General features: G+C 30.1%; 1 protein-coding gene across 1 annotated transcript in view; it reads right to left on the bottom strand.

The window, feature by feature from the left end:
* Positions 1 to 17,514, bottom strand: part of LOC123290854 (synaptic vesicle glycoprotein 2B-like) — a 78,869-nt gene extending 61,355 nt beyond the window's left edge. Inside the window, exon 1 of the mRNA XM_044871201.1 lies at positions 17,384 to 17,514. Within this exon, the coding sequence (XP_044727136.1) occupies positions 17,384 to 17,477 (94 nt within the window). The 5' untranslated portion in view covers positions 17,478 to 17,514. The remainder of the gene's footprint in view (positions 1 to 17,383) is intronic.
* Positions 17,515 to 25,747: the final 8,233 nt, after the last annotated feature.

Here is a 25,747-nt window from a genome sequence, read left to right as displayed (position 1 = left end):
GAAAACGTATAAAGACCCAGACATTATCGCATTTTTTAACACATTTTATGAGTAGGAAAGTCTACGTACGTAGAAAGTCTGACGTACGTCAAATTAGGTTACAAAATTTTCTGAGGCTCTAACGTATCGAATGCAGAAAACCGCAACAAAATCGATTTTAATGATACGACTAATACGACACTCTCCCATATTCATTTGTAGATGACAGGTTATTAATTAATATTATTAATATTTAAGTATTTTTGACGATATTCTTTTGGATAGAGAATAAAATTTTTTTGAATGCGATTTTTCGACGAATTAAAATATTTAACTGCCATAAAACTATACGCTAATACGCTATTCTATGTCAGCCCAGTTCATAAAATTCATTGTGAAAACAAATATTGAAAATTTTAAAATATTCATAGCTTTACCAGCTATGCATGCCACCCCCCCCGTTTCCCTTCACTTGCCCCATCCTCTTATTATCACATTTCTGCACAATGTATGTTTAATTAAAAAAAGATTAAATTTAATTAATTAAATTCCGCAATTTTTTTTAATTACCTAACTATTATAATTATAAAATAACTTATCAAATCAAATTTTTTAGCAACTTAAAATAAATCATTTTGTTGATAACTTTATGGACTGTTTGTTACTTTCCATGGAATTTATGGACTGTTACTTTTTCTTCCCGTTGGCAGTTTTTAAGCTGAAAATTATAGGCAAGCGGCCAAGCAATTCCTTAAAAAACTAAACTTTCTCTTTTTTAAGTTAAAATTCGTTATCAGCGTATTTAACAACTTATAAAACTCTTATATTTTACTTAAATTAAGAAAACCAGCGAATTTTCTCCATTTTCCGCTTTCCACGTTAATCTTGTGAAAAACTGACCCAAAAAACACATATGAGCCAATTTTGAGCTCGCTTTACACGAGTTGACGCGACTTTACATGCGTATAATAATGTATCTTTACTCGGAAAAAAACGCTACAGGTATACATGATTTTTCGATGAGTAAAATGTATATTTTCTTATTTAAAAAATAGTCAATTAAAATCTGAGTATTTTGCGTAGGATATTTTTGAATTCGATTAAAACTCGCCAAGATAAAAAATTTTGATATTGGCCATTTTTAACAATTTTTTAACTTTAAAATGACTGTACTCTTTTAAAATGCATTTTTTCAAGAGTAAAATTGTTTTATTTTGTGTTTTACATTTACAAAGCATTTTTGAATATAATAAAGAACTGCTTATTAGTTAACAAATTAATTTGTTTATAACAATTAATAGTTCACTCACACAAATTGGTTTTTTTAAATAAATTGACTCCTTTTGGTCCAAGGTTTATGAAAAGTACAAACATATTTAGTCGAATTCACATTTTCAGTGATTGGTCAGTCATTTTCATTTCTACGTACTTTTTCCGGGGTTTATCGCTTACCTATGTTTTTTTTGGGAAGACCATTTATTTTACATAAATATGAAAAACGTATGTAGGACATTTCTTTAATTGTAATAATCCGTTGTATGATTCCATTCCAACACTTGATATGATACTGCTCCTGTAGGCGATCTCCTGGAGGTCTTCCAAAAGTAGGAGTCCGGTGAGTACTAAATCTCTGCTTTGAATTATTTAATCGATTCTTTGAAAATAATTACTGGATATAACCCATTAAGTTTTTTTAATTAAATTCGAATTCAAAAATTAAAGGTTTTTGATCGTAAAATATCACTTTTAAAATTTTTATTAACATTTGTTTTATTCAATTTATAAAAAATTGTTTGTAATTAATATTCAATGGGCAATATGTATAATTTATTGGTTTTTGTCCACGCTAATGCGTAACAGTGTACAAAATGTGTTTTAATTATATTTATATTGTATGTACATTTCAAAATATTTGTGAAATATACCTAAAATTGTCCATTACACATCGGTACAGTATTACGTCACAATAAAACTATCCAAAAAAAATCTGTAACTTCGAGAAAAATGATGCAATCTTGACCGTATGCATTTTAATCGTGAGTATGCACTTTCAACTCTTGGAAAATGTACCTCAAAAATTATTATCGCCCCCTACTGCTTTGCGCCGAGGGTGGGAAAAAATTGTCAATCCATTTTCTTATATTAAAAATTGTAAAAATTATGCTGAAAACCGATATTATCGTTGGCAAGATTGTACTTTTCTCTAGAAAAAGCGCTATTCAATCTGAAATGATGATCGTACAGAAGTCGATCGGGCACCATTCGAAAACTGAAAGAGTCTTTTGTGACTCTTTGTTCTTAATTTTTTTATGAAAAAATTTTTTTTTCTTATTTTTACCCTGTTAAATTTCCGTTTTAAATAAAACCAAAAACAGTACCTATATATTATTGAGATCAAACAGAAATAATTCGATAATTTACCCACTAGCTAGATTTCGTGTTTATAACAATAATCGAGGAAATGAAACCAAAAAAACCATCTAACTAAAGAATTCTCTCCTCGTCAGTAGATTTTTATGGGAGCTGATGGAAAATGTTTGTCTGAGTGTACTGAAAAATGTTATATAGGTGAGTGCTTGTGCTTTTTTGATTTACGCCCATGCGGCGGGGCAGAAGTTCCCTACTTCCGGGCACCATGTTGTCTTTATTAAACATTTAAAAAAAAACTATTGGATTTGATATTTTGACAATTTTAAACATTTTTTGATTCTTTACATTTTTTACTTAAACTCACCGTTTTTGAGATATAAACATTTGAAAAAAAAAAAAATTGCGGATTTTTTCCGAAAATTCGTTGTTGACGAAAATAAAGATTATTTCGTAGTTTGAGTCAAAAAAATTAATTTGAAAATCCTTAAATATTATAAATTAGACTATTCTAAGCATTTTTGTACTCTTGGCAATTTTCACCAAACCTCATCCTTTTTGATATATAAGCGTTTGAAAAAAAAATAACTTTTTTTTGCCAAAAATTCGTTATTGACGAAAATGAAGATTATTTTGTGGTTTTGGTGAAAAATTTGATTTGAAGACTGTATGACATTTTATTTTGGGTCATTCTAAATACTTTTTGACTCGTGGCATTTTTTGCTAAACCTCACTACGAAAAAAAAAAAAAAGCATATTTTGGCCTCAATTTCAGCTATACATAAAAAATATATGATTTTAAGCTTATTTTTTACATTAATTTTTGAATTTTGATATTAAAATTATTATTAATTATGTTTATCTTTTAGGCTTTTCTAAAAAGTTTATATTTCATTATTTTCCTTTTTTACCTGACCTAAATTTGAAAAATTAGCACTATGAAAATAAAAATTATAATTTTTGAATGAAAAAGTATTTATAAAAAATTTCTTTAAAATGATTGTTTGTCATACAAATTTAAATTTATACTTATTATATTTTGACAAATTTTTGTCAATAATACATTTGGAAAATCAAAACATTCTAAAACTTGTTCTTCAAGAATTTCATCTTGAAGATTTTCGTCTTCAAGGTTTATGTCTTCGCTATTAACTAGAGTGCATTCTAATCGATTGTGCAGGGCAACCGTTGATGCTGCAGTGCTTACATACTTGGTATGGCCAATTCGATATCAGGATTATCGCCTATTGTTTGTGTACTTGTCATCACTACATATTATAAAACAAAGTCACTTTTTCTGTCCTTATGTCCCTATGTCCCTATGTACGCTTAAATCTTTGAAACTACGCAACGGATTTTGATGCGGTTTTTTTTAATAGATAGAGTGATTCAAGAGGAAGGTTTTTATGTATAATACATCCATATTATAGTAGAGAAAAGGGTTGAAATAGGGATTGAAAGGGATATGCTTCAAAAACTAAAAAAGTTGTGCATCGATTAAGCTCAAATATTGACAAGATAAACAACCAGCTTCAAAGATCTATTGTTTTTATCTACTTTTAACCTTCGGAGGGTAGAAAGGTGTAGCGAGAAAGTGGGAAGGAATTATCGAATATTTACAAATATACCTAAGTGGGGTATCAAATAAAAGAGCATGACGTGTACATTACAAAACTGTTATCCCACGCAAGGAAATGTGGAGGGAGGGGTGCAAGTGGGGATGTTGCCCAGCAAAGCGGGTAGTTCACAGCTAGTTATTAATAAAAAATTAAATTTTATAAAAATAAAGAGGTTGTTTTTGTTTACTTTTGTAAACGGATCCATTTAAATTTATTTTAGGTACGCACCAGTCATAATAATAATATGCAAATAACCTTGTTACTCTTTCTAGTATGTATAATGTATATGTATGGTACGTACACTGTACAGTCGAGGTGCACATTTTATATTGTCAATGTCGAACAGTCTTGTGTTTCTACTCATACATGTAATGTTATACAAATATACACATACAAACACATACTTATTTATAAACATGTATATATATATTATTGATTCCTGATTATTCCTTCAGAGTCAATGAAATAACACATCCTAGTAATTTTATACTTTCGACCGACATTTATATATGTACAATTATTGTATATATGTATATACATCTTTCAATGTCTTCGCTTCAAACTATTTTAAATAATAGTAGATATATTTATTCAAATCAATTTCTAAATTTCCATATCTTTCACAATAATTTTTAGTATTTATCTTTTTTTAGTATTTATGTGATTTCTAATCTATTTAAGGATGTATGAGCACGGTAGTGTGGGCACAAATTTATAAAATTAATATTTTCAATTTTGATGATAAATTATGTTATAACTTGACGATATAACACGAAAAGTTAGAATACAATTTTTCGATATCTGGCGTATTTTTCAAAATATTGAAAATTGAAAATTTTCTTTAATTATTAAGCTTTCGATGTTTGGTAAACCAAGGCTGGTATCGAAAAATTTTATTCTTATTTTTCGTCTACATTCATAAAGATAAACTAAAATTCATCATCAAAGTTGAAAATAAGATAAAAATAATTTCAACCCTAAATCTACCCTGCTCTTACATCCCTTTTATGGACGGAGACACTTGGTTTTTTACTTTTCTATGTCATTGCTGATATGTTTACTTTCTATTAAAAAGTTTTTTTTACTTTGTTTTCATTCATTCCAAGTGAAAATTATCAAAAACTCTCAAAATATGTCGTTTTTTGAGATTCCTCCATAAGAGCCAATGTATTTTATATCGATTTTCAAAGACTTTTTTCTTAAAAATTTGCATGGATACCTAAGCTGAAATTTTAACCACATATTCTTTGAGCGAAAGTCTACCTATAAAAAAATTTTGAGCCTTTAAATCAAACATTGTTGTCATGCTCATACATCCTTAATAATCAGTTTTTTACGAATTTCAAAAAAAGTATGCATCAAATACAAAAAGTTCTAGCTGAAGTATTTGTGCACATTTTCATGTTTTTACTGACTTAACAAACAAAAAAGGAGGAGGTTATCAATTCGACTGTACTTTTTTTTATGTGTGTTAACTCAGAACTTTCGACGGAGTGAACCGATTTTGATGATTCTTAATCTATTTGAAAGCTGGTGCTACCCGTGTGGTCCCATTTCATTTTGGTACGGTTCTGACAACGGCATCCATGAGAAAACCACAAAAGTCTTAAATTTGCAATAAGTATGCACGATAAGAGGACGAATAATTCAATATCACGCCAACCGATTTCGATGATTATTTTTTTAGTGACAAATTAGTTAGTGTACTTCAGATTCACTAAAAATCACAAAATAAAAAAAAACTTTTAACAAAAAGAAAACCGACTTCAAAACAAAAACTTTCCCAAAACAAATTAATATGCACTAAAAAGTAAAAAGATAACGATAATATAATGTAGTTAAAATTATTGTTATTTTTGGAGTCGGTGTCAGACAAGCTAATGTATCAAACTGTTCTGTCAGAGTTTCCTTGGCTGACACCGACTCCAAAAATATCAATAATTTTAACTACATTATATAATTATAGTTATTTTTTTTACTTTTTAGTGCATATTAATTTGTTTTGGGAAAGTTTTTCTTTTGAAGTCGGTTTTCTTTTTGTTGTTCCTGAAACTAGTTTTTTTTATTTTTTTTACTTTCAAGCTTCAAAGTTGAATGAGATATGCCAATTTTAAAATGGAATTTCTTTTCTTATTCAATCAAATGAAAAAGTATCCATCTTGCTTTTAAACATCTAACTTTTATTTGAATCATTCTTTCGTAAACATAACTGTTTACCCGAGAGAGCACAAAAAAAGGGTGTTGAAAATTTTCAACTTCAACTAGTGGTTTTGTGAAACATTCTAGAAAAACAACAAAAAAATCCCAGAAAATATAATTTTTCGTTCATTCAATCAAATGAAAATAAAACCATCTATCTTGTAAACTATTAGAGATAGAACAAAATTTGGTCATAGAATCACCTAATTAATCCATTTCCGGTTGTCCATCCGTCCATCCGTCCATCCGTCTGTGGACACGATAACTCAAAAACGAAAAAAGATATCGAGCTGAAATTTTTACAGCGTACTCAGGACGTAAAAAGTGAGGTCAAGTTCGTAAATGAGCATCATAGGTCAATTGGGTCTTGGGTCCGTAGGACCCATCTTGTAAACCGTTAGAGATAGAACAAAAGTTTAAAAGTAATAAATGTTCCTTATAAGAAAATAAAAAACTTTTGTTTGAAACATCACTGTTTACCCACGAGGGCGTTAAATAGGTGCAAATTTTATAGTATGTATTAATATAGGAATATCAGTTGTGCGTGTGTTGTGTATTTAAAAGTGAATATCTTTTGTTATTTACGTGACGTCAAAAAAACAAACGATTGCGCATCAACACTGTCTATACGATTGCGCAACAACACTGTATATACATGGTATTTCAACAATTAACTCAGTCAATTGTTTGTTTTCACTTGTTTACAATTATATTTTGTCCTACACTTTTTAAATTCATCACGAAAAAAGATAATTGTCGAAAATATATTTTAGACAATTACTCTTTTACAAATATAAAACAATTTTTAAAGATTCTTTACAATTTTGTAAACAAAAACGTAAACAATATTCATTTTACGCATCCGTAGATTCACAAATTCGACTATAGACGCCACTAGTCGATTCTTAGTATCGAGGATTGATTCAAGTTAAATGGAGACAATAAAGAATTCATATAAAAGATCGATTTTTTAGACCTCATGGATCGATCTTGACAGAATCGAAACGAAATCGCCCATCCCTACAGTCTTTTAGAATTTATTTTGTTATTATGCTTGTTACTTTGGATTATGATAAAGCGTATATTAAAAAAAAATAAAGCTCTTTCATTTAAAATGATTCAATACGGAACTTAATTAGTTTTCTCCAAAGTATACATACAACTATTATAGAGGAAAAGGGGGCACAGTGAAACAAAAAAGTGTTTTGAGGCTTATAAAAATAAAATTTTATGTGTCAAAAGTCGTGGTTTAAAATTTGAAGTTATTAATTCTTTTAATAAATCACATTATGACCATAATTTGAAAATTTTCAACTGTAAATGACGGTATGATCACTGTTTTGTGTATAATTCGTTCCAAACTTTTCTTGCAATAAAATACAAATATTAAAGTTGTTTCAGTTTACTCCGTGTTTCACTTTGCCCGACCTTCCTCTAAATAAAAAGATAAAAGGACTAAATTGATGTTGATGTAAAAAAACATAAAATTTTATTTGCTGTTGTTGACTCAAGAAAATAGTAAATAAAATTGATTTGGTGTTTAGTAAAATATCTAAACTAGTCAAGAACAAAACAACGTTAACCATTTGAAAATTCATAACAAAGATAAAATTCAAATTAGGAAAACACGTTCTTCTAGAAATTCCTAATTCTTGTTCTACGTGTTCCTTAGACCTTTAGAAACATTCATCGCCAATAGTCTCTCATTTGAATATTGGGGGAGTTACAGCCGCCCCACCCTCCCCCAACCCAAACCAACAAGAAATAGTCACAAAATAAATATTTTGCCTCCGGAATTAGTTTTAGGGTTTTTTGATTTCCGACTACGAATCCAGGATCTACATTCAATAATACTATACTTGAGCACGGGGTTCTTGCCATTTTTGGCCAAAAAACTCTCTTTTTTATGCAAAAATGGAAATAAAAGAATTTTTCGTTAAAATTTTCGGGGTCTATATTCAACTATACTACACTCCAGTACGGGATGTTTTTTTACGAAAAGCTGATGAACACGTAGGAAAACGAATTTGTGAAATCCGTGCTGCCTGACAGGTTTTCATTTGTTTACAGTATTTTCCGGTTTTCCCTAAATATATATTTGTAACGTACTATCTTTTATAGTTTCGTAGAAAAACCTCTAGAAACTTAACTTGAGAAAGTCACCCCTTTTCACCCTATTACTGTTATCTTATAGGTTTAGTACGCAATTAAGCACTATAGACCTGCAACTTAAACCTACATACAAATTGGCAATCTTCTATCTTTCATAGTTTCGGAGAAGACTTTTGCAAAATAAATTACGCAATTTAATGCATTGAAGTTTGCAGTGCTTTTCTACGAAACTATAAGAGATAGAAAGTTATCGTTTGGTATGGTAGTCCAAGTTATTGGTTTATTGTGTCTAATATAATATCAAACAAACAAATTCGATTTGATAACATTAGAAGGATGAAAAGGGGGTAGATGTATCTTTGGGTTAACAAATTTCTTCCTCCTCATAGTATTATCAAATGAGGTTGATATGAAGTTAGGACATATAGGCCAACAGCCCGAATCTACTTAAGTACCAGGTTTCAGCTTTCTATCTCTTACAGTTTCAGAGAAAATATCCAGATATTTTTACAGCATACAGAATTTTTTTTTGCACATATACCCGACTTCCAAGGAGTGGTTATGTTTTCGCGCGTATCTTGTATGTATGTTTGTAATTTTTTTTATTATTTCAACATTGCTAAAATTTAGATCAATATATGTTTAAATTTAATTAGGATCAATAAATTGGCTTTAAAGTATTACTATACAAGTATAAGAGGGTTTTTTTAGTGCTGGGACACTAAAAATTCTACATTCAATCCCACCAAAAACATTCTGTAAAAAACTAGCCAAGTCTCGATGGAGCTGCTGGTTTATCTCTAAAAAGTAATGAAATCTAGACAAAGTCGTGCCAAGTAAGGTTCCTTACTACGATTACTTTATTATTATAGTTAATGTTGTGTGACTTGGCCGTTGAAGGGTACACAAGGGTACAAAACCAGGTGCTCCATGACACCATTGCACCAATCTGAGATCACGTCAACGTCCACGGCCAAGTCACACAACATTAACTATAATAATAAAGATATCGTAGTAAGGAACCTTACTTGGCACGACTTTGTCTAGATTTCATTACTTTTTAGAGATAAACAAGCAGCTCAATCGAGACTTGGCTAGTTTTTTACAGAATGTTTTTGGTGGGATTTCACTTCTTTTTGTAGAAACGTGGGCATACTGATTTATTTTTACAGGGTCACCAGGTATTCCAGATCTTCGATTATCCTCGTTTTTATAGTTTTCCCTTTATGTGGCCATTAAACCCTAACTCTGTACCAAATTTCAGTTCTCTGAGTTTATGAGAAGTACTAGTTCTATTCTGATGATCATGAGTGAGTGAGTGTCATAAATGCGAAACTTTGCTTTCGCTATTTTCGGAACTAAATGACCTACAGACTTGAAACTTTGGATTTTAAGTATGTGATTATAGCTTACTGGATGACGAAAATTTCTGCGTTCTGGTCTTATCCAGAGATTCTCAAATAGGGGCCTGAAAATGCGGCGAAATAGTTCCAGTAAAGGATGATACGGCAGTGTTTAATTCGCGCTCGACTTGGCGAGGGCACTGCCGTGCCCCCTGATTAAATAATTAACAAAATAAAAGACCCGACTATGTTAAATAAAATCTGAAAGGAAAGAAATAAGTCCAGTAGTTTACATAGCGACTTTGACAGTCGGGACCCATTATTAGAAAGATTTGAGTCGATCCAGATTTTATTGGATGTAAATTACTGGACTTGTTCCTTTCTTTTTTTGCACTTACTCAATTGCGATTGCTTCTTTTCTATCATATAAATTTTTAAAATTTAGTAACTCAAAAACCTGTTACTATTTTTTGTTGGGCCAATTATAATTAAGTTAAATCGATATATTTCAAGAAACCATATGTCTCATACTGGACTAAATAGAATGATTATTATCAAACATCAATTCTAATATTGACTTAATCGGATTTAAATGTCTTGGCAATCTTTTATTGCAGTGATTTTTTTTTTTCGTTTATTTTTTTCATCCCCTAATAAAATTGTATTTCTTTTTTTACTTTCTTTAATAAGTAAAACACAATACTGAATGTTTCTTGAGGATTTATTATTTTCATTATTTACAATCACTTCTAACACCGATGTACTATATTTTCCATAATGATCCTTAGTTCACTTTATTCCAGTTTATTCAGGCACCCAGCTTCTCTAGATATAGATGGTGTATCATGACGGGTTGAGGTAACCAAAAAAAACCCCGGTGTTTTGAGAATAAAGTGGGATTTCGTGGGATTTTCGGTTATTGCATTTTTATAATCGTCTATTTCCTTTCTTTACTCATAAAGTCGTAAATTAATTAAATTTTGAGCCTTATTAAAAATATTAACAACTTTTCAATCTTGATTGGATTGTGTTCACACGAGATGAATCAACTAATTGACTCAGTTTTTCCGACAAAAAAACAGTTTTTCCGACAATTAACAATTAACAATCAAGCACTTAAAATGCAACTGGGCCAAAAATTTTTGCAGAATGTTGTTGACTAAGCTTTACGCTACTTTCAGATTTTTTTATACACTTTTTGAGGGATGAAAATCGTAAAAATAGCGTCTTTTAAAATTTATGAAGTTTTTACTCGAAAACTGGAGGGTTTAGCGAATGGTATTGTTAATAATACGGGAATTTTTACAATAAAAAAACACTATTAAGAAGGTTTTTTTCGTTCAGAACCTAAACGTTTTCCATCTTTGAGTCTAGCATCGAAATAAAAATATTTTTTATATTCATTTAGCTGAAATAAAACTTAGAAGTCTCAGCTGTTACATTTCATCGTTATATTCGATACGTTGGATTTTAATATACTTAAATTTTTTATGCAACGTTTTCTATGTCTTTAAAAAATGTATTTAAAATATATGCTAGTATAGCATATATTGACGCATAATTCTGGTAAGGTAGTCCAGGACTGCAAGGGAAACATGACAGCTTTCGAACCTTGTAGAAAGGAAAGCAGAGCTTAATAAAAATAGATTCCCTTGCACAAGCTATACCCACAGCGGTACCTACTGAAAAACTAGGCTCACTTTTAGAGTCTAGTGTCTATTCAAATTGTCCCATTTCTTATTTCTTCTATTTTCAACATCTGAGATTAAATCGTACTGATTAACTTTATTTTAACCCCTGAATTAAATTTGATATGGCACTTACGCCTACGATCCAAACAAATTATCTAGGTTATTTTTTATGTTTTGTACTTTAAAAGTTTACAATTAGTGCATTTCGAACCGTACATTTTATCATTTTTGCCATTATTATATCATTTACATTTTTTGATGTGCAGATTGCATTCAAAAAAGCATATAATACAATTACTCTAATTATTTGGTTCGAAAAAAAGGGGCTACTTGAAAAGTTTTCCGGGTAAAAGTTTCACCTTGCTACATCGTATCTTAGCCCCTCGCACCGTCATATTGAAAAATGGCGTCGAAAAGCAGTTTTTTGACGATATATCCTTTCCGAGTCATTTAACGAGGAAAAAATTTAAACACAGAATTAAACTAGAAAAAATTTCCTACAATTTATATCCAGATCATTTTTTTCATAAATTAAATAGTTTCGGCCTAGGAACGCCGCAAATGGTAGATGTGGGTAGAAAAATAAATATTGAAAATAGCAACGGGAATCGATAGAGTGATGCAATCTTTTATTAAGGAACCTACTGACAACATGCTTAAAATGTTCCAGAAGTTTCAGATATATATTTTTGGAAATATTGGAATTTAAATGCAGAAAATTTGGCCGAAAAAAGCAAAATAAATGTCTTTATCGTTAAATAACTCGGAAAATAATTATAAAGTTATAAAAAAAATTTGGTAGGTAAAATATTTTGCGGAAAAAGAGCTAAATTTTTTCCTTCTAATATTTTTTTGTAACTTTATTATTTTTCGAGTTATTTAACGATAAAGACAATTTTTTCGTTTTTTTCTAAATATTTTTTTTTTGCATTTGAAAAAAATTGTTAAGACATAAATGTAGGCTATTTTTAAGGTTAAATTTTGTACTCATATATTTTCCTCGTAAAACGACTCGAAAAGGAGATATTGTCAATAAAATGCTTTTCGATGCCATTTTTCCAATATAGCGGCGCGAGCTGCAAATTGTAAGGTAGCAGAGTGGAAATTTGAAAAGAGCATCTCACAATCTATAAAATCACCCATTTTCAAAACTCCCGAAAAACTTTTCAGGTAAAATTACCAGATGACTATACTAAATGGCTGCTTTTATCAAAAACTTTTAATATGCACTAAAAAGTAATAAAATAACGATAATATAATGTAGTTATAATATAATAATAATAATAATGGGGTTTAACCTCCGTTTCTCTGACATATACGCCTATAACAGAGGCCACCCACATCATTATTTGTGAATCAATAATGTAGTTAAAATTATTGTTATTTTTCCAGTCGTTGTCAACCAAGGAAACAACTCTGACAGAACAGTTTGCTAAATTAGCTTGGCTGACACCGACTCCAAAAATAACAATAATTTTAACTACATTATATTATCGTTATTTTTTAGTGCATAGTAATTGGTTTTGGAAAAGTTTTTCTTTTGCAGTCGGTTTTCTTTTTGTTAAAATTATTTTTTTGTGTGTTTTTTATCGAATCTGAAGTACACTTACTAATTTGACACTAAAAAAAGGATAATCGAAATCGGTTGGCGTGATATTCAGTTATTCGTCCTCTTGTCGTGCATACTTAATGCAAATTTAAGACTTTTATGGTTTTCTCATGGACGCCGTTGTTAGAAGTGGACCAACATGAAATGGGACCACACGGGAAGCACCAACTTTCAATTAGATGAAGTCAAAATCGGTTCACCCAGTCGAAAGTTCTGAGGTAACAAAAATAAAAAATAAAAATACAGTCGAATTGAGAACCTCCTTTTTGTTTGTTTGAAGTCGGTTAAAAATTAACATGCGTTAATTCAAGAACTTTTGCAATATTTATTCGTTGGATGTAAAACTGAATTAAGCGCGTATTTATACGCTCATGTCTTTGTGCTATTAATAAAAAGTTTCCCTCAATGATTTCACCATTTATGTAAATAACATTGCGTATAATTTTAAGTAAATAACTTCATTATTTAAAACTTTTTTTTATTAAATAATTTTCATAAATTTATGTTTTTATTTCTCAAAAATGCAAACAAAAAACATCTTATGGCGAAACTAAAAAGATAAAGCACCTCCATTTGATTATATAAAGGGATGAAAGGCGTAAAGATGTCTCAAAAAGCATTGATCTCCCTTTTTCCTCCTTAATATTACTAGATCGGGTTGATATAAAATTATGCTCAATAAACTTATTACCTAACCAATCGGGATCTCTTATAATATCGAAGAAACCGTCTGGTAGCCTCAGGGTCCTAAAATTAAATTGTGTAATTTAGTTTAAAAAGATTTTTATTGAGACTATGAAAGATAGACGCGGTTGCAAATTGGTATATAGTTTCGAGTTTTTGGTCTATAGCGCCTAATTTAATATCAAGGAAGATTTTAAATTTTTACTTCTGTCAACCTATTATGTGTGCTTCTGTGTTTGTAAATATGACAATAATCCAAATTTTTGATCAACGACAGCGATAAAAATTGCGGGTGTTTTGGTTACTGGGTTCAACCCTAGAACAATTTTATTCGACTTATATTTTTCGAGAACCATGTGTCAATATGTATTCATCTTTTGATACAATGTAAATTAATAACATAAAACTTAAGAGTCTTTATATACATTTTACAACTGTAATTAATTTTAGAAAAAACTCATGAGCAGCATACCTCCATCGCTAAAGTCATATTTCCTTCTCATTATATATTTTTTAATAAATGATACATTTTTTATTAGTGAGGAGCCGTATGATTTATACCTCGGAACCTAGGGCCAGTCAATGAATCTTTATAAAAACTGTTCGACTGCATTGTTTAAAGCTGACATAAAGAAGTTTAAAAAAAATGAGCGATCTGGCCCAGGGCGTGGGAACCAATCCTTCTCGAAGGTGGAAAAATTTATGCTGAAAATGACAGCGGGAATCAATATAGGAATTAATTCTAAGAAAAAAGTGTCATTGAAACAAATTTAGAAAAGTGAATATACTTTTCGAGTTATTGGCGATTGAAATTCGGAGTATTTACTGTCAAAATAGTAATAGAAAATATATCATACACTTTAAAGCCATAAAAACTTCTCAAAAAGCGCTTTTACTTCTACGAATCCGTTCCCAAATTGCTAAAAACAGCCCCCGCTTATATATGTATAATCGATCCGCCTAGTAAATAGTTAAATAGTCCTACTTACATAATTTCAGCTCATTTTATCTAAACGTAGGTATACCCCACTGCAGCAAGAAAATATACACAAGTATATTTTTTTGCTGCAGTGTTTGGTAACAAAAATTAAAGGAAATTATACTAGGGCTTATTTGCAACATATTTTACCAGTAAACCGAATATACAAAATGTGAAGTATTCGAGCTGGCGAAATTATCAACCTTTTCATCCTTTTTTTACTCAAAACTCGTGTCGTACAGAAATTGAAGTTTTGGGAAAATATATTACTTTTGTCTAATAAGTTTAGTCACTTCTTTAAATGACACTACATGCCTCAAATCATCGCGTTGGAGTAAAATGTTTAGCATTAAATCAGACAAATTGCAAATTGCGTTTTTCTCAAAGTTTAGCATCTTTTTCCAAATTCGAACACAATTCTTTTATTTTTCGAAAAGTTATCAGAGAAATTGAAAATATGAGATTATTGAGGTTTCTTGAGATTTTTTAGTTTACTTTACTATGTTCATGGTTCGATAGCAGGCAAGTTCGATGCAGAAATTCACCTCAATCCGATCAATAGAAGCAGAGATATTTAAAAAACGTCACCAAAGAAAACAATAAAGAGATAAATTGTCCCAAAACTGTGTGTAGAAGGGCGTGCGGTACGTTCCGGAACCGGGAAACTCCCCTTCTCTGGTTTTTACAACGAAAGAAATCTATTTAAGAAAAATTAGCTTTCTCCCAAAATTTTCCAAGTTGATTATCAAACTCCGGTAGATTTACTCCACTATGTATAATTTTATCAAAACTTGGATAATCTGAATCTGTTATAATGGAAAAGGAGGTTTCCATTATAAAATTTCATTTCGTCAGATATTTTGAAAATATTCGACTGTTTTCAAACTTATTAAACAACCCCACCACTCCCCGTTGATATTCGATACATTGCATAAGTCTATGTTTTCGGGGAAAATATTACTAAAACAATCACTTATTTTCTTATATAAATTTATGAATAGTAATAAATTTTCACAAGATTTCATCTTATTGTAAATTACACTCTTGATAAAACCTGAATCAGTGATTCTGCATTGGGAATTATTAAAAATAATACCCGAATGGAATGAAAAATAAAAGTTATTTGGCTAAAACACCTGGAAACAATTAACGCTTAAACAGGCTGTTCAAGACACATACAAACAGAAGAACACCAATAATTCTACACCAAAAATTCTACCTAAAAATTCCTCTCCAAATTTTCGATGTACCATTTACGTACGGAAGCTTGAATGGCTCACAATCAATTTATGAGAAAGTGGCGCTACACTTGCTTATTTTTTAAATGTGTTCTACCCAAAAGTATAAAACCAACTTTTAAAAACTCACTAGTTCACTTCCAACAAATGCACTTGTGACTCGTGGTATTATTGAAACGAACCTTTTTTGAAGATGTCAGTCGGTTATGATCATCCTTTAATTAGACACTACCGAAACTGTCTGGAATTATTAATAATTCTTTGTCCGGATTTAATAATAGTATGATAATGTTTATAATTTGTCTTATGTAGTTAGTTCAAAATTTTCTTTAATATTATTTAAAAAATATAATGCTTTAATTGCTGATGTGTTTCTTTTGCATCTGCACATTTCTAATTTCAAACCTTTAAAAGTATTCTTAAATGTTTATTATGACGTTATAATTAGAAATCTGCACATGACAAAATACCGACATCTTCATATAAGTTCGTTTCTATAATACCACAAATCACAATTGCACTTGTGGAAAGTGAACTAGTGAACACATTTAAAAAATAAGCTAGTGTAGCGCTACTTTCTCATAAATTGATTGTGAGACATTCAGGCTTCCGTATTTACGAGATATGGTAATTTTAAAATTTGTTGATGAATAGTAATCTAATTGAAATTTTTATGAAAAGCACAGTTGTAAAAATTCATATTTACTGTAATCTATCCCTCCAAATTGTTTTCCCTAACATTAACATTTAAGGAGGTATTAGTTTCTAAAAAAACAGAGAATGTGCGACTTTGAAAACGCAGTAAAACAAAAATCCAACTTTTTTTTAAATTATTTGTTTACCATCTTAAAATACGTAAATAATCATTTAATAATAATCACATAAATTAAATTGTCCAGTGTATAAATTGTATTGTTAACCAAATTTAGAAAAATGTATTTTTAACAACTTCAGTTTTAAATTCCATAAAACAAGAAAATCAACGAAATGTATATACCTGAGTTAAAAGAACTTCAGTAAAATGACCAGGAGGCTAAGTAATTGATCACATTCCGTAGGATTTGAAACGTCTGTTGTCAGTTCCAAGCGTTCAGTGGTGATCGATTATCCTTAAACAGTTTCCATACTAGTACAGTAAAAATGAAACTTTTTGTAACGTGTTTATTTGGCCCGAAGGAACTAAAAATCAACTTATCCTAGTTATAAGAAAGCATAGGGCTTGTCCTGCGTTTATGAAAATTTTTATTCTACAGATAAAAAGCTAAAAATTGGCATAGGTGATATTACTGTATCCAAAACCGCAGTTGCACCTAACTTTATAGGACACTAATTAATTCGAATACATTTTCGAACAATTTATAAAATTTACAAATAAAATGTTGAAGGTTGGAACAAAGAATTACCTACTAAGAAATTTAGGTATCAAAATAGATATCGGAAATTCTGATAACTTATTTGACGTTTTATTGTTTACTTAAAACTAAAACATTTTTTCGTATAATGTGAAAATCGAACAATTTTTATTTTCATAAAATTATAATCTTTATATAAAAACAAACTTACTGCAATAACTTCGTTGAACTCGTCTTAAACCCTTAGGTGGTGGTTCGCCAATAAAATTATTGGCAACAACTGTAGGTAATTCACGTTCACACATTTTTTTTTTATTAATCAATGTTTAATTTTAATTATCACACAAATATAGAAAGAAATTGATTGAAAACAATTAAAAAACATATTTAAAGTATATTTTTATTCATAAAATGCACTCATTATTTTTAAAATTCAAACACCTTCTTAATAAAAACAATATTTGTCTATTAAATGAAATTTTATAAAACACGTTTTAACGTATTTTTATTGTTATGTAATAAAATTTTTAAAGACAATGTATCTGGTTAATAGTGTATCAGGTATTTCAAAATCATTGAAAAATAATGTTCAAAGATTTAGAAGTAGTTTTCATAACATTTTTTTTTGTTTTCGACATTTACATCAGTGAAATTTTAAAAAATTTCTAAAACTAGTACAAATGGCGGTTGGAAGCCGAATTTAAGCTGCTTTTTTCAGTAATTGGAACTTCTCGGGGGAGAGTAAAGCTAGGTTTTGAAAAAAAAAATTGTTCTACCTGCGTTTCACTCTCCCCAAAGGGGTTCAATTAACCAAAAAAGCAGCTGTACATTGAGTTTTGCGATTTTAGTTGCTTTTTTGTAAGATTTTACTGGCGTAATGTTTAAATATGTTTGTATTTAAACATTATTTAGTATTTTTCTTGAATAATTACATAAACGCAAAAAATGGGTGTTGTGCCTGAAGATCAAAGTTAAAAAAAGAAAGTTTTCGTTTGCTGAAATTTCTATGTAATATTTAAACATGATGATTCAAGAATTAAACTGAAAAATTTCATTTTTATACCCAGTGAACTGTATACAGGGTTTAACCCATTTTAATCGATGGACAATTCAGATTAAAGGGGAGAAAACAAACAAAACAATTTTTTAAGTGTCATTAATTAATCGACCGTGAGACACCACGGGTTTTTTTAAATGATAAATACATATTTGAAACTTCGTGAGTGGCTTCCTTTTGACGATTCTACTAAACTTTCCTCTACGAATTTGTTTCGAAACGGTTGCGTTTTTAAATGATTATAATGACGTCATATTTGAGTTATCGTTCTGAAAAAACGCAGCAGGGAATTTGTCGGACACTATGACTAATTGACATTACTAGTTAACAAACATTTAGTCCGACAAAAATACTGCAACGATGAGCTATTTAATTCGTATATGGTTCACTTTTGCTGAATTGTTTAATAATTCTAAATATTATCAAGTGGTCATAGTGTCTGACAAATTCCATGTTGCGTTTTTTCAAAACAATAGCTCATATATGATGTCATCATAATCATTTGAAAACGCTACTTTTTAGAAAAAAAATCGTAGAGGAAAGTTTGGTAGACTCAAAGGAAGCCCCACACAAAGTTTCAAATATGTATGTGTCCCACGGTCTATAATTTTCCGTGAGGGCGCAAACTCATCCGAAAGTGATAACGCAGTCAAAAGGGGCATTTTTCGGGAAAATATTTTTGTTTGTATAAAATTTCGTTTCATGGCATGTAGATTCCAAAAAAGTTTTCTCAATATACCTACTTCCAAAAATTTGCGAAATTTTCGAAAACCAAAATCGGGTCATTTTTATACTAAACATAGCAAATTACATACAAAAACACAAAATGCTTTTATTTTCGAAACTAATATGGTTTATCAAAAATAATGCAACATTCAACACTGTTTATACAGAGTATTTCAACAATTAATACAGAAATTGATAATATTTTCACTTGTTAATTTTATCAGCCTTAAAACCTTCTTTTATGGGTTTGTTTTAAACTTTACTTAACTATAACTCAAGCAACACCTTTAAAAATTAATTTCAGCACATTGAAACACAAAAGAAAAACTTTTTTTACAAACATTGGGCCTTCATCGGCTACAAAAATGTTTTTTAAAACTTTTTCAATAACTCTAGAATAGAATTGAATTATTACAGCCAACTGAAATTTATACGTTTCATATTAGAAATAATACGTTATTGTTATACGTTATATATTGGAAATTCAATTGTTATCAACTTTGAATAATTATGTGCTTAATTTTATTCACACCATTAATTATTTATGAATTATTATCACCTTAACGATTTATCAAAAACGTATCACCTTTTTACCCGACTGTCAAGGAGTGGATGTTTTTCGCGCGTATCTTGTATGTATGAACGTATGCTTGTAAATTTCTTTATTATCTCGTTTCCTATAAACAAATGGATTTCGACACTTAACCCTTGCTTAAAACATCTCCCTGGAGTAAACGCTTACCACACCCGGATCTTTTGGACCCGGGCGAGAGAAATCATTATATAAAAGAAACTATGGCATAGATTTACTTCAAATAGATGCGTAGATTTTTTTTGAAACTTCTATAATACTTACTTAAAAAGACTATATAGGTTTAATAGCTTTAAATTAAATTCAAATATGTTTAAAAAATTACCAAAATTAAAAAATTGAGAAAAATGACTCTTTTCATTGAAAACTTCATCCTTTTTTTTATTCTCAATATTAAAGCCCAAAAATTTAACTCAGTTTTCTATTAGTGCATTAGTACAAGAGAAGAAAATGTAGTTTAGTGGATCTTTCAAAAAGTATATTAATTTTGGAAAATTATTGCCGAAAAAAGATGAAAAAATGAAATACTCGTTTTCTATTTCTAATCTACTCGTAATATTTATTCAAAATCTTAATATTATATTACATTTATATGAAATTAATATAAAATGAATGAAGCATCTATAAAAATATTTTTCATTATCACTGATAAAAAAACGGAGTTCAATTGGCTTTAAAATGTCATATTCTTTCGCATTTTGTAATTTTTTATGCAATACAAATTACATATTTGATGTAAAATTGTGTAGAAGTTTGGCACCAATAAACAACTATCGTTATTAAATTGTTATATATTTGTTATATTTATTAAAAAAAATAAACGTTGCTAAACATATATTATACAATCTTTCCTTCAATCTAAAGTCAAAAAACATTTAAAAAAATTTGATAAACGGTTAACCCTGCAGGTCATCCCTGTAACTTCCCGCTAAGTATTGACTCATAACGTGTAAAAAATTTTATCTATTCTGATGTTATAACCACTCGCATTTTATTGTAATTAGATGTGATCTTAGACTAAAATCTGATTAAATATTTTGAGGTTATTCCGAAAAAACGCTTTTTTGGGTTTTCTTTCGTCAACGATAACTCACGAACGAATCAACCGATTTTGAGCGGACTGATGGTGATCGACGTGGTTTTTTGATGTTGAGAGCTGATTAGTTATTGGAATTGATCGATACAGCCGTTTAAAAGTTATTCAAAAAAAAACACTTAAAAAAAATTTTTTTTGCAGTTTTTTGAGATTTCTTGAAATTTATCAGTTCGAATCGGTCCAAATAGGCCGCGGTCCACCAACCGCGATCAAATCGGACAAGCCGTTATGAGAGGTTTACATACATCCACACACACACACACACACTCATACATACATACAGCCATACAGACACCCTCGCGGAAGTAGTCAGGGAAGCTTCCTGACACCTTAAAAAATCGAGATCTGATGAAAACACGATTTTGGCAAAACGGGGTGAAAACAATAACTTCCCTATTTTCTTAGCGGGAAGTTAAAAAATTTATTTCAAAATATCATTTTCTAACGTACTTACTACACTCGGGTCCTTTGGACCCGCAGACCACTTTTTCTACAGCTGCCAAAAGTATAGTAAGAGCTCTAACGTTACGCAAAACCGTCTGAAACGTATTGGAAATGGTGTAGTAGAGACCAGCTATCATTTGCTTTACGTACTTAAAATCGAGTTTCAAAAAAGGTCTGGGTCCTTTATACCTAGTGTAGTAAGCAAAGGTTTAGGTATCTAAACCTACTTAAAACCTACTCTCCTTAAAAATTAAGTGTCCTTAGATAGGTATTTGAAAATAACATATAAAAGACGGCTTTTGGCCGAAATAGTTAAACGTTAATAAAAGAAATTAACCAAACTTATCGAGTAGGGTATCAAAATAAAGAGGTTCATAGGGGATTACAAAAATATATAAAGTTAAGTTGTTAAAATTTAATTTGGTATAATAAATTGGTTTAAAAACTTCTAATATACTTTAATAAGAGGGATTTTTTTAGTGCCGAGACACTGAATAGTCTAAAATAAAATAACTAATAAAAATATAAAAAATCCGACTGTGTTAAATTAAAATCTAAAAAGAAAGAAGCAAGTCCAATTGTTTACATAACGTCACAGCAGAGGTCCATTAATATCTAGACTGGCTCAAATCTTCGCATTAATGGGCCCCGACTATTAAAGTCGCTATGTAAAAAACTGGACTTTTTTCTTTATTTTCAGATATTATTTAATGAAGTCGGGTTTTCAATTTTTTTTTAATCATTTATTTTTTAGACTTTTGCACTAGGCCAACTAATCGGAAGCTTTTTTTGCGTCGAAAAAAAAATTCCAATAGGTTTTCAAAAAACCCAATTACTTTAAAATTCCAATTCTAAAATAAATTAGATAAGCGCTTTTCAATTTGAAAACATATTTACCTAAAAAAAAAAACATAGAAAGCATATATATATATATATATATATATATATATATATATATATATATATAAAGTTCAAATCGGCAGAAATATTGTAGAGCAAATTGTTGCCCCTTATTATGACCCTGGACCCAAAAAAATACCTACATTTTGTTACTTAGTAAAGAAAAACTATGGCTCCCTTATCTGTATTAAGTAAAAAAATGTAAGCATTTTCTTTCGTCAGGATTAGTACACTTAGTGAAAAAAAATTTGCCACAAGTTTATGGAAACGACATTTGACCCAGTTTTATTCAAAGCACTAAACTAATTATTAAAGTTTGTTCCAATCTCACGCAAAACATCAAAAAGTTGGAAAATCTTGCACACAATTGTTTATTAAATTTTCAGTTCAATTACTCCTTGACGTAAAAAAACACTGAGTGCTTCTATTTCCAATTTTAGGAGTATGCCAAAAATTTATCTAAGTATCAAAAACTGTTAGAAAAAAACTTTAAATACGAAAAATATACAAATATACGAGTATATAAAAATGCGTGTCACCCCCATAGTAATAAGTTAAGCCTTACTTTCGGTTGGATTCCTTCCAGATTTCAAGTCAAACCTAGATTGACTGTCTTTTTTAAATGGACCAATTGAATTGCATTTTGTAAAGGAAAAAATTAGTTGCAAGACCGAACCTGTTTTTAGTGTAATATAATTAAAACAACTCATGTAAAATAATTAAAACAACTGAATTAAGTCGGAAGAGAGATTTTTAGAGATTTGTGGCTAAAGTATAGACTTTAGAGCAAAAAGTTAAATAGCAAACAAAGTTCTTGGTAATAGTCTGTTAATAAACAAATTTATCAATTTTTGATATACCTGTAGAGCCCAAATTAGGACTCAGATCCAAAAGTTGGTAAATAACTTTTTCCTTCGTCTTTATGAGCTTAGTTTATAAGCATTGTTTCAAATTTTTCGTACGAAGATGAAATTTACTTTCAGATTTTTGATTTATAAAGAAACATTCCTAACTACTGTTTGTGAGAAGAATGAATATAATTCTCCTTTTTAAATAGTATGAACCACAAGTTAATAAAATCTTAATGACATGACATTATAGCAAACATTGATCTATTTTTGTCTTTTCATGTGTTTTCCATAGACAACATAGCATCCCCTTTTTAACCCCGTAGAGCATGAATTTCCAAAAATCTCTTCTGAATGCACATTTACGTTATTTATGGAACGTGCGCACAAAATTTCATGCTTCTAGATCCAATGACTTCAGCTGTGCGTTGATCGATCAGCCCAGTTTCTTCTTTTATATACATATATATATAGATTAAATCAATGGAGAAAGCTTTGTCGTCGAAGTTATAGTATGTGTAGTTCGAGGTAAAGTGATAGTTATATATTTTTATAATTATGGTAACTTGGAGGTTGAGGTGATAAGCTTGATCCAATTAAATATTAAATATATTACGTCAAATAAATTTAAAAACAATCGCGAATATTACCTTTCAAGCCCAAATCAATAACTTTTTACCACTCTTTCATTATTCCGTGTATATGAAATATATCAAGGTATCCTTAGTTTAGTCCCGAGCTTGAAACGCTTTAAAATACTGACGCTGTGAACAAAATTTTGGCATAGGTGGTCATTAAATCATCTAATTAGTCCATTTTCGGCTGTCTATCCGTCTGTCTGTCTATCAACACGATAGGTCAAAAACGAAAAAAGATATCAAGCTGAAATTTTTATGACATGCTCAGGACAAAAAAAGTGACGTCGAATTCGTAAATGAGCAGCATAGGTCAATTGGGTCTTGAATCCGTAGCACCCATCTTGTAAACCGTTAGAGATAGAACAAAAGTTTCAATGTAAAAAATGTTGCTTATAAAAGTATAAAGAACTTTTGTTTGAAACATTTTTTGATAAACATCACTGTTTATTCGTGAGAGCGCAAATTATATAGTATGTATTTTATGTTATATTTAATCGCAAATGTCTCAAATGTTATATTTAAGAACTTTAAAATTGCGAAAATCTGTGTAAACATTAACAAGAGAGAAAAAATATTGAAACTATAAATCATAATTAAATTATGTTTTTACTAGCTTGACCCGTGTGTGAGCGGAATTTCGCTCCCGTGCTACCGGTACCCAACAACTTATTGTTTAAATTAGTATTAGGAGAACAGTTGGTGTGAAATATCTGTTAATCCGCCCTAACGATGTCATCTGTATTTGGAAAACATCTTTAAAATCTAACATGTGTGCCTTATAAACTTATTATTTAAATTTATGAGATTAGAACACTAAAATCTAAAATAACCATTGCATATATTAAAAACTTCCAGAAAACTTCACCGGATAATAAATTTTAGAAAAATTAATGAGATTCTTAGTGCAACAAAACAGCAACTAATTCTTATACATTTACTTTTTGGGTTTCTACCGTTTTAACTGGACTCAACACTTTCAATTATGGCGGTTTTCTTCTAAACGGTTTGAACAACAAAATCGGGAATAGAGTCACTAATCAGTACATAGCAAAAAAGCAATGTTTTGCACAATTTGGGTGGATTTATTTTTAGGTATGTATAAGTATTCATGGGTAACCAAATAGCAACTACTTCACTCATATATTCACTTTTTGGACTTGTCCAGTTTTTACAATGGTGGGAAGCTACCTTAACGTTAACCTAGCTCCATCACCTTTAACCTTTGATTCCTACTAAAAAGTTTGAGCAACAAAATTGGGAATAGAAAATTTATTAGCACATATATGTTAAAGAGAGGCTGGCTCAAGTAAGTACATCCCCTCATGGCAAGAGCTGGACACTGACAGAGAAGATGATACATTGTCTCCTCCTCCTCACCACTGTGACAGCTCCTGCAGTAGTCGTGATACACTGCCAGGCCCAGGCGTTCAGCATGCCTGTCGCCCAACCAGTGTCCTGTAATACCTGCAAAAACTTTGCTAACAGAGGCCTTTGGAAGTGATATCTGATCTTCGGAACGCCTACAATTGTACTCAGACCATAGCTGTCTTGTAGTACCACAAGTACGTTCCTCCCTCCATCTAAGATTGACCTCTTTTAAGATATCCTCTTTGAGGAGTAAATTGCAGTTCGCAAATGTAACTCCCGGATATTTATTGATGCTTGTATCCGGCAGCATTGTGTCCTTTCTAGTGCCTTCCATTTACTGGAATGTCTCTGTGTCCCGGTACCCATACCAGGTTTACATTCATTTTCCGCCAGCTCTTTAAAGGACGTACGGCAGTCCTGTGCTATCTTTGAGGTTAGATAGACTGAGCTGAAGGATTTGAATTAAGTATAAAATAGTTAAAGATCTACTCGTTTTGGTTACAGGTAAAAGATAGAAAATTTGAAAGAAAAAATTTACTAAAACTATTAAATTACGGCCACAAATTTAAAATTTGACTCCAAATTATCATTTTGAAACTTTTTTGAAGCACCTATTTATACATTTTCGTAAATTGTGCGGAAACTAGATTATTTTATCACAAAAAGATACTATTAAAAGCTACAATTTGAATTTTTTTTTTTTAATTTGAATTTTGAGACTCGAACGAATTTCCTGAAAAGGCATTTTAGAGCTAGTTATTAATTTTTTTTCGTTTTTTTATAACCCTTTTTTGTAATAAAAGTTGTTTTCTCGTAAAATTTCCATCAGATTTGCCTTGATAGTTTCATTTTTTTTTTCGGTTTTTCAGCCTACAATCGTTGTTTTTTTGTTTTTTTTAATAAGGT

The sequence above is a fragment of the Chrysoperla carnea genome, chromosome 1, assembly GCF_905475395.1.
Source record: "Chrysoperla carnea chromosome 1, inChrCarn1.1, whole genome shotgun sequence".
Taxonomy (NCBI): Eukaryota; Metazoa; Arthropoda; class Insecta; order Neuroptera; family Chrysopidae; genus Chrysoperla; species Chrysoperla carnea.
This window is presented reverse-complemented; position numbering and strand designations above follow the sequence as displayed.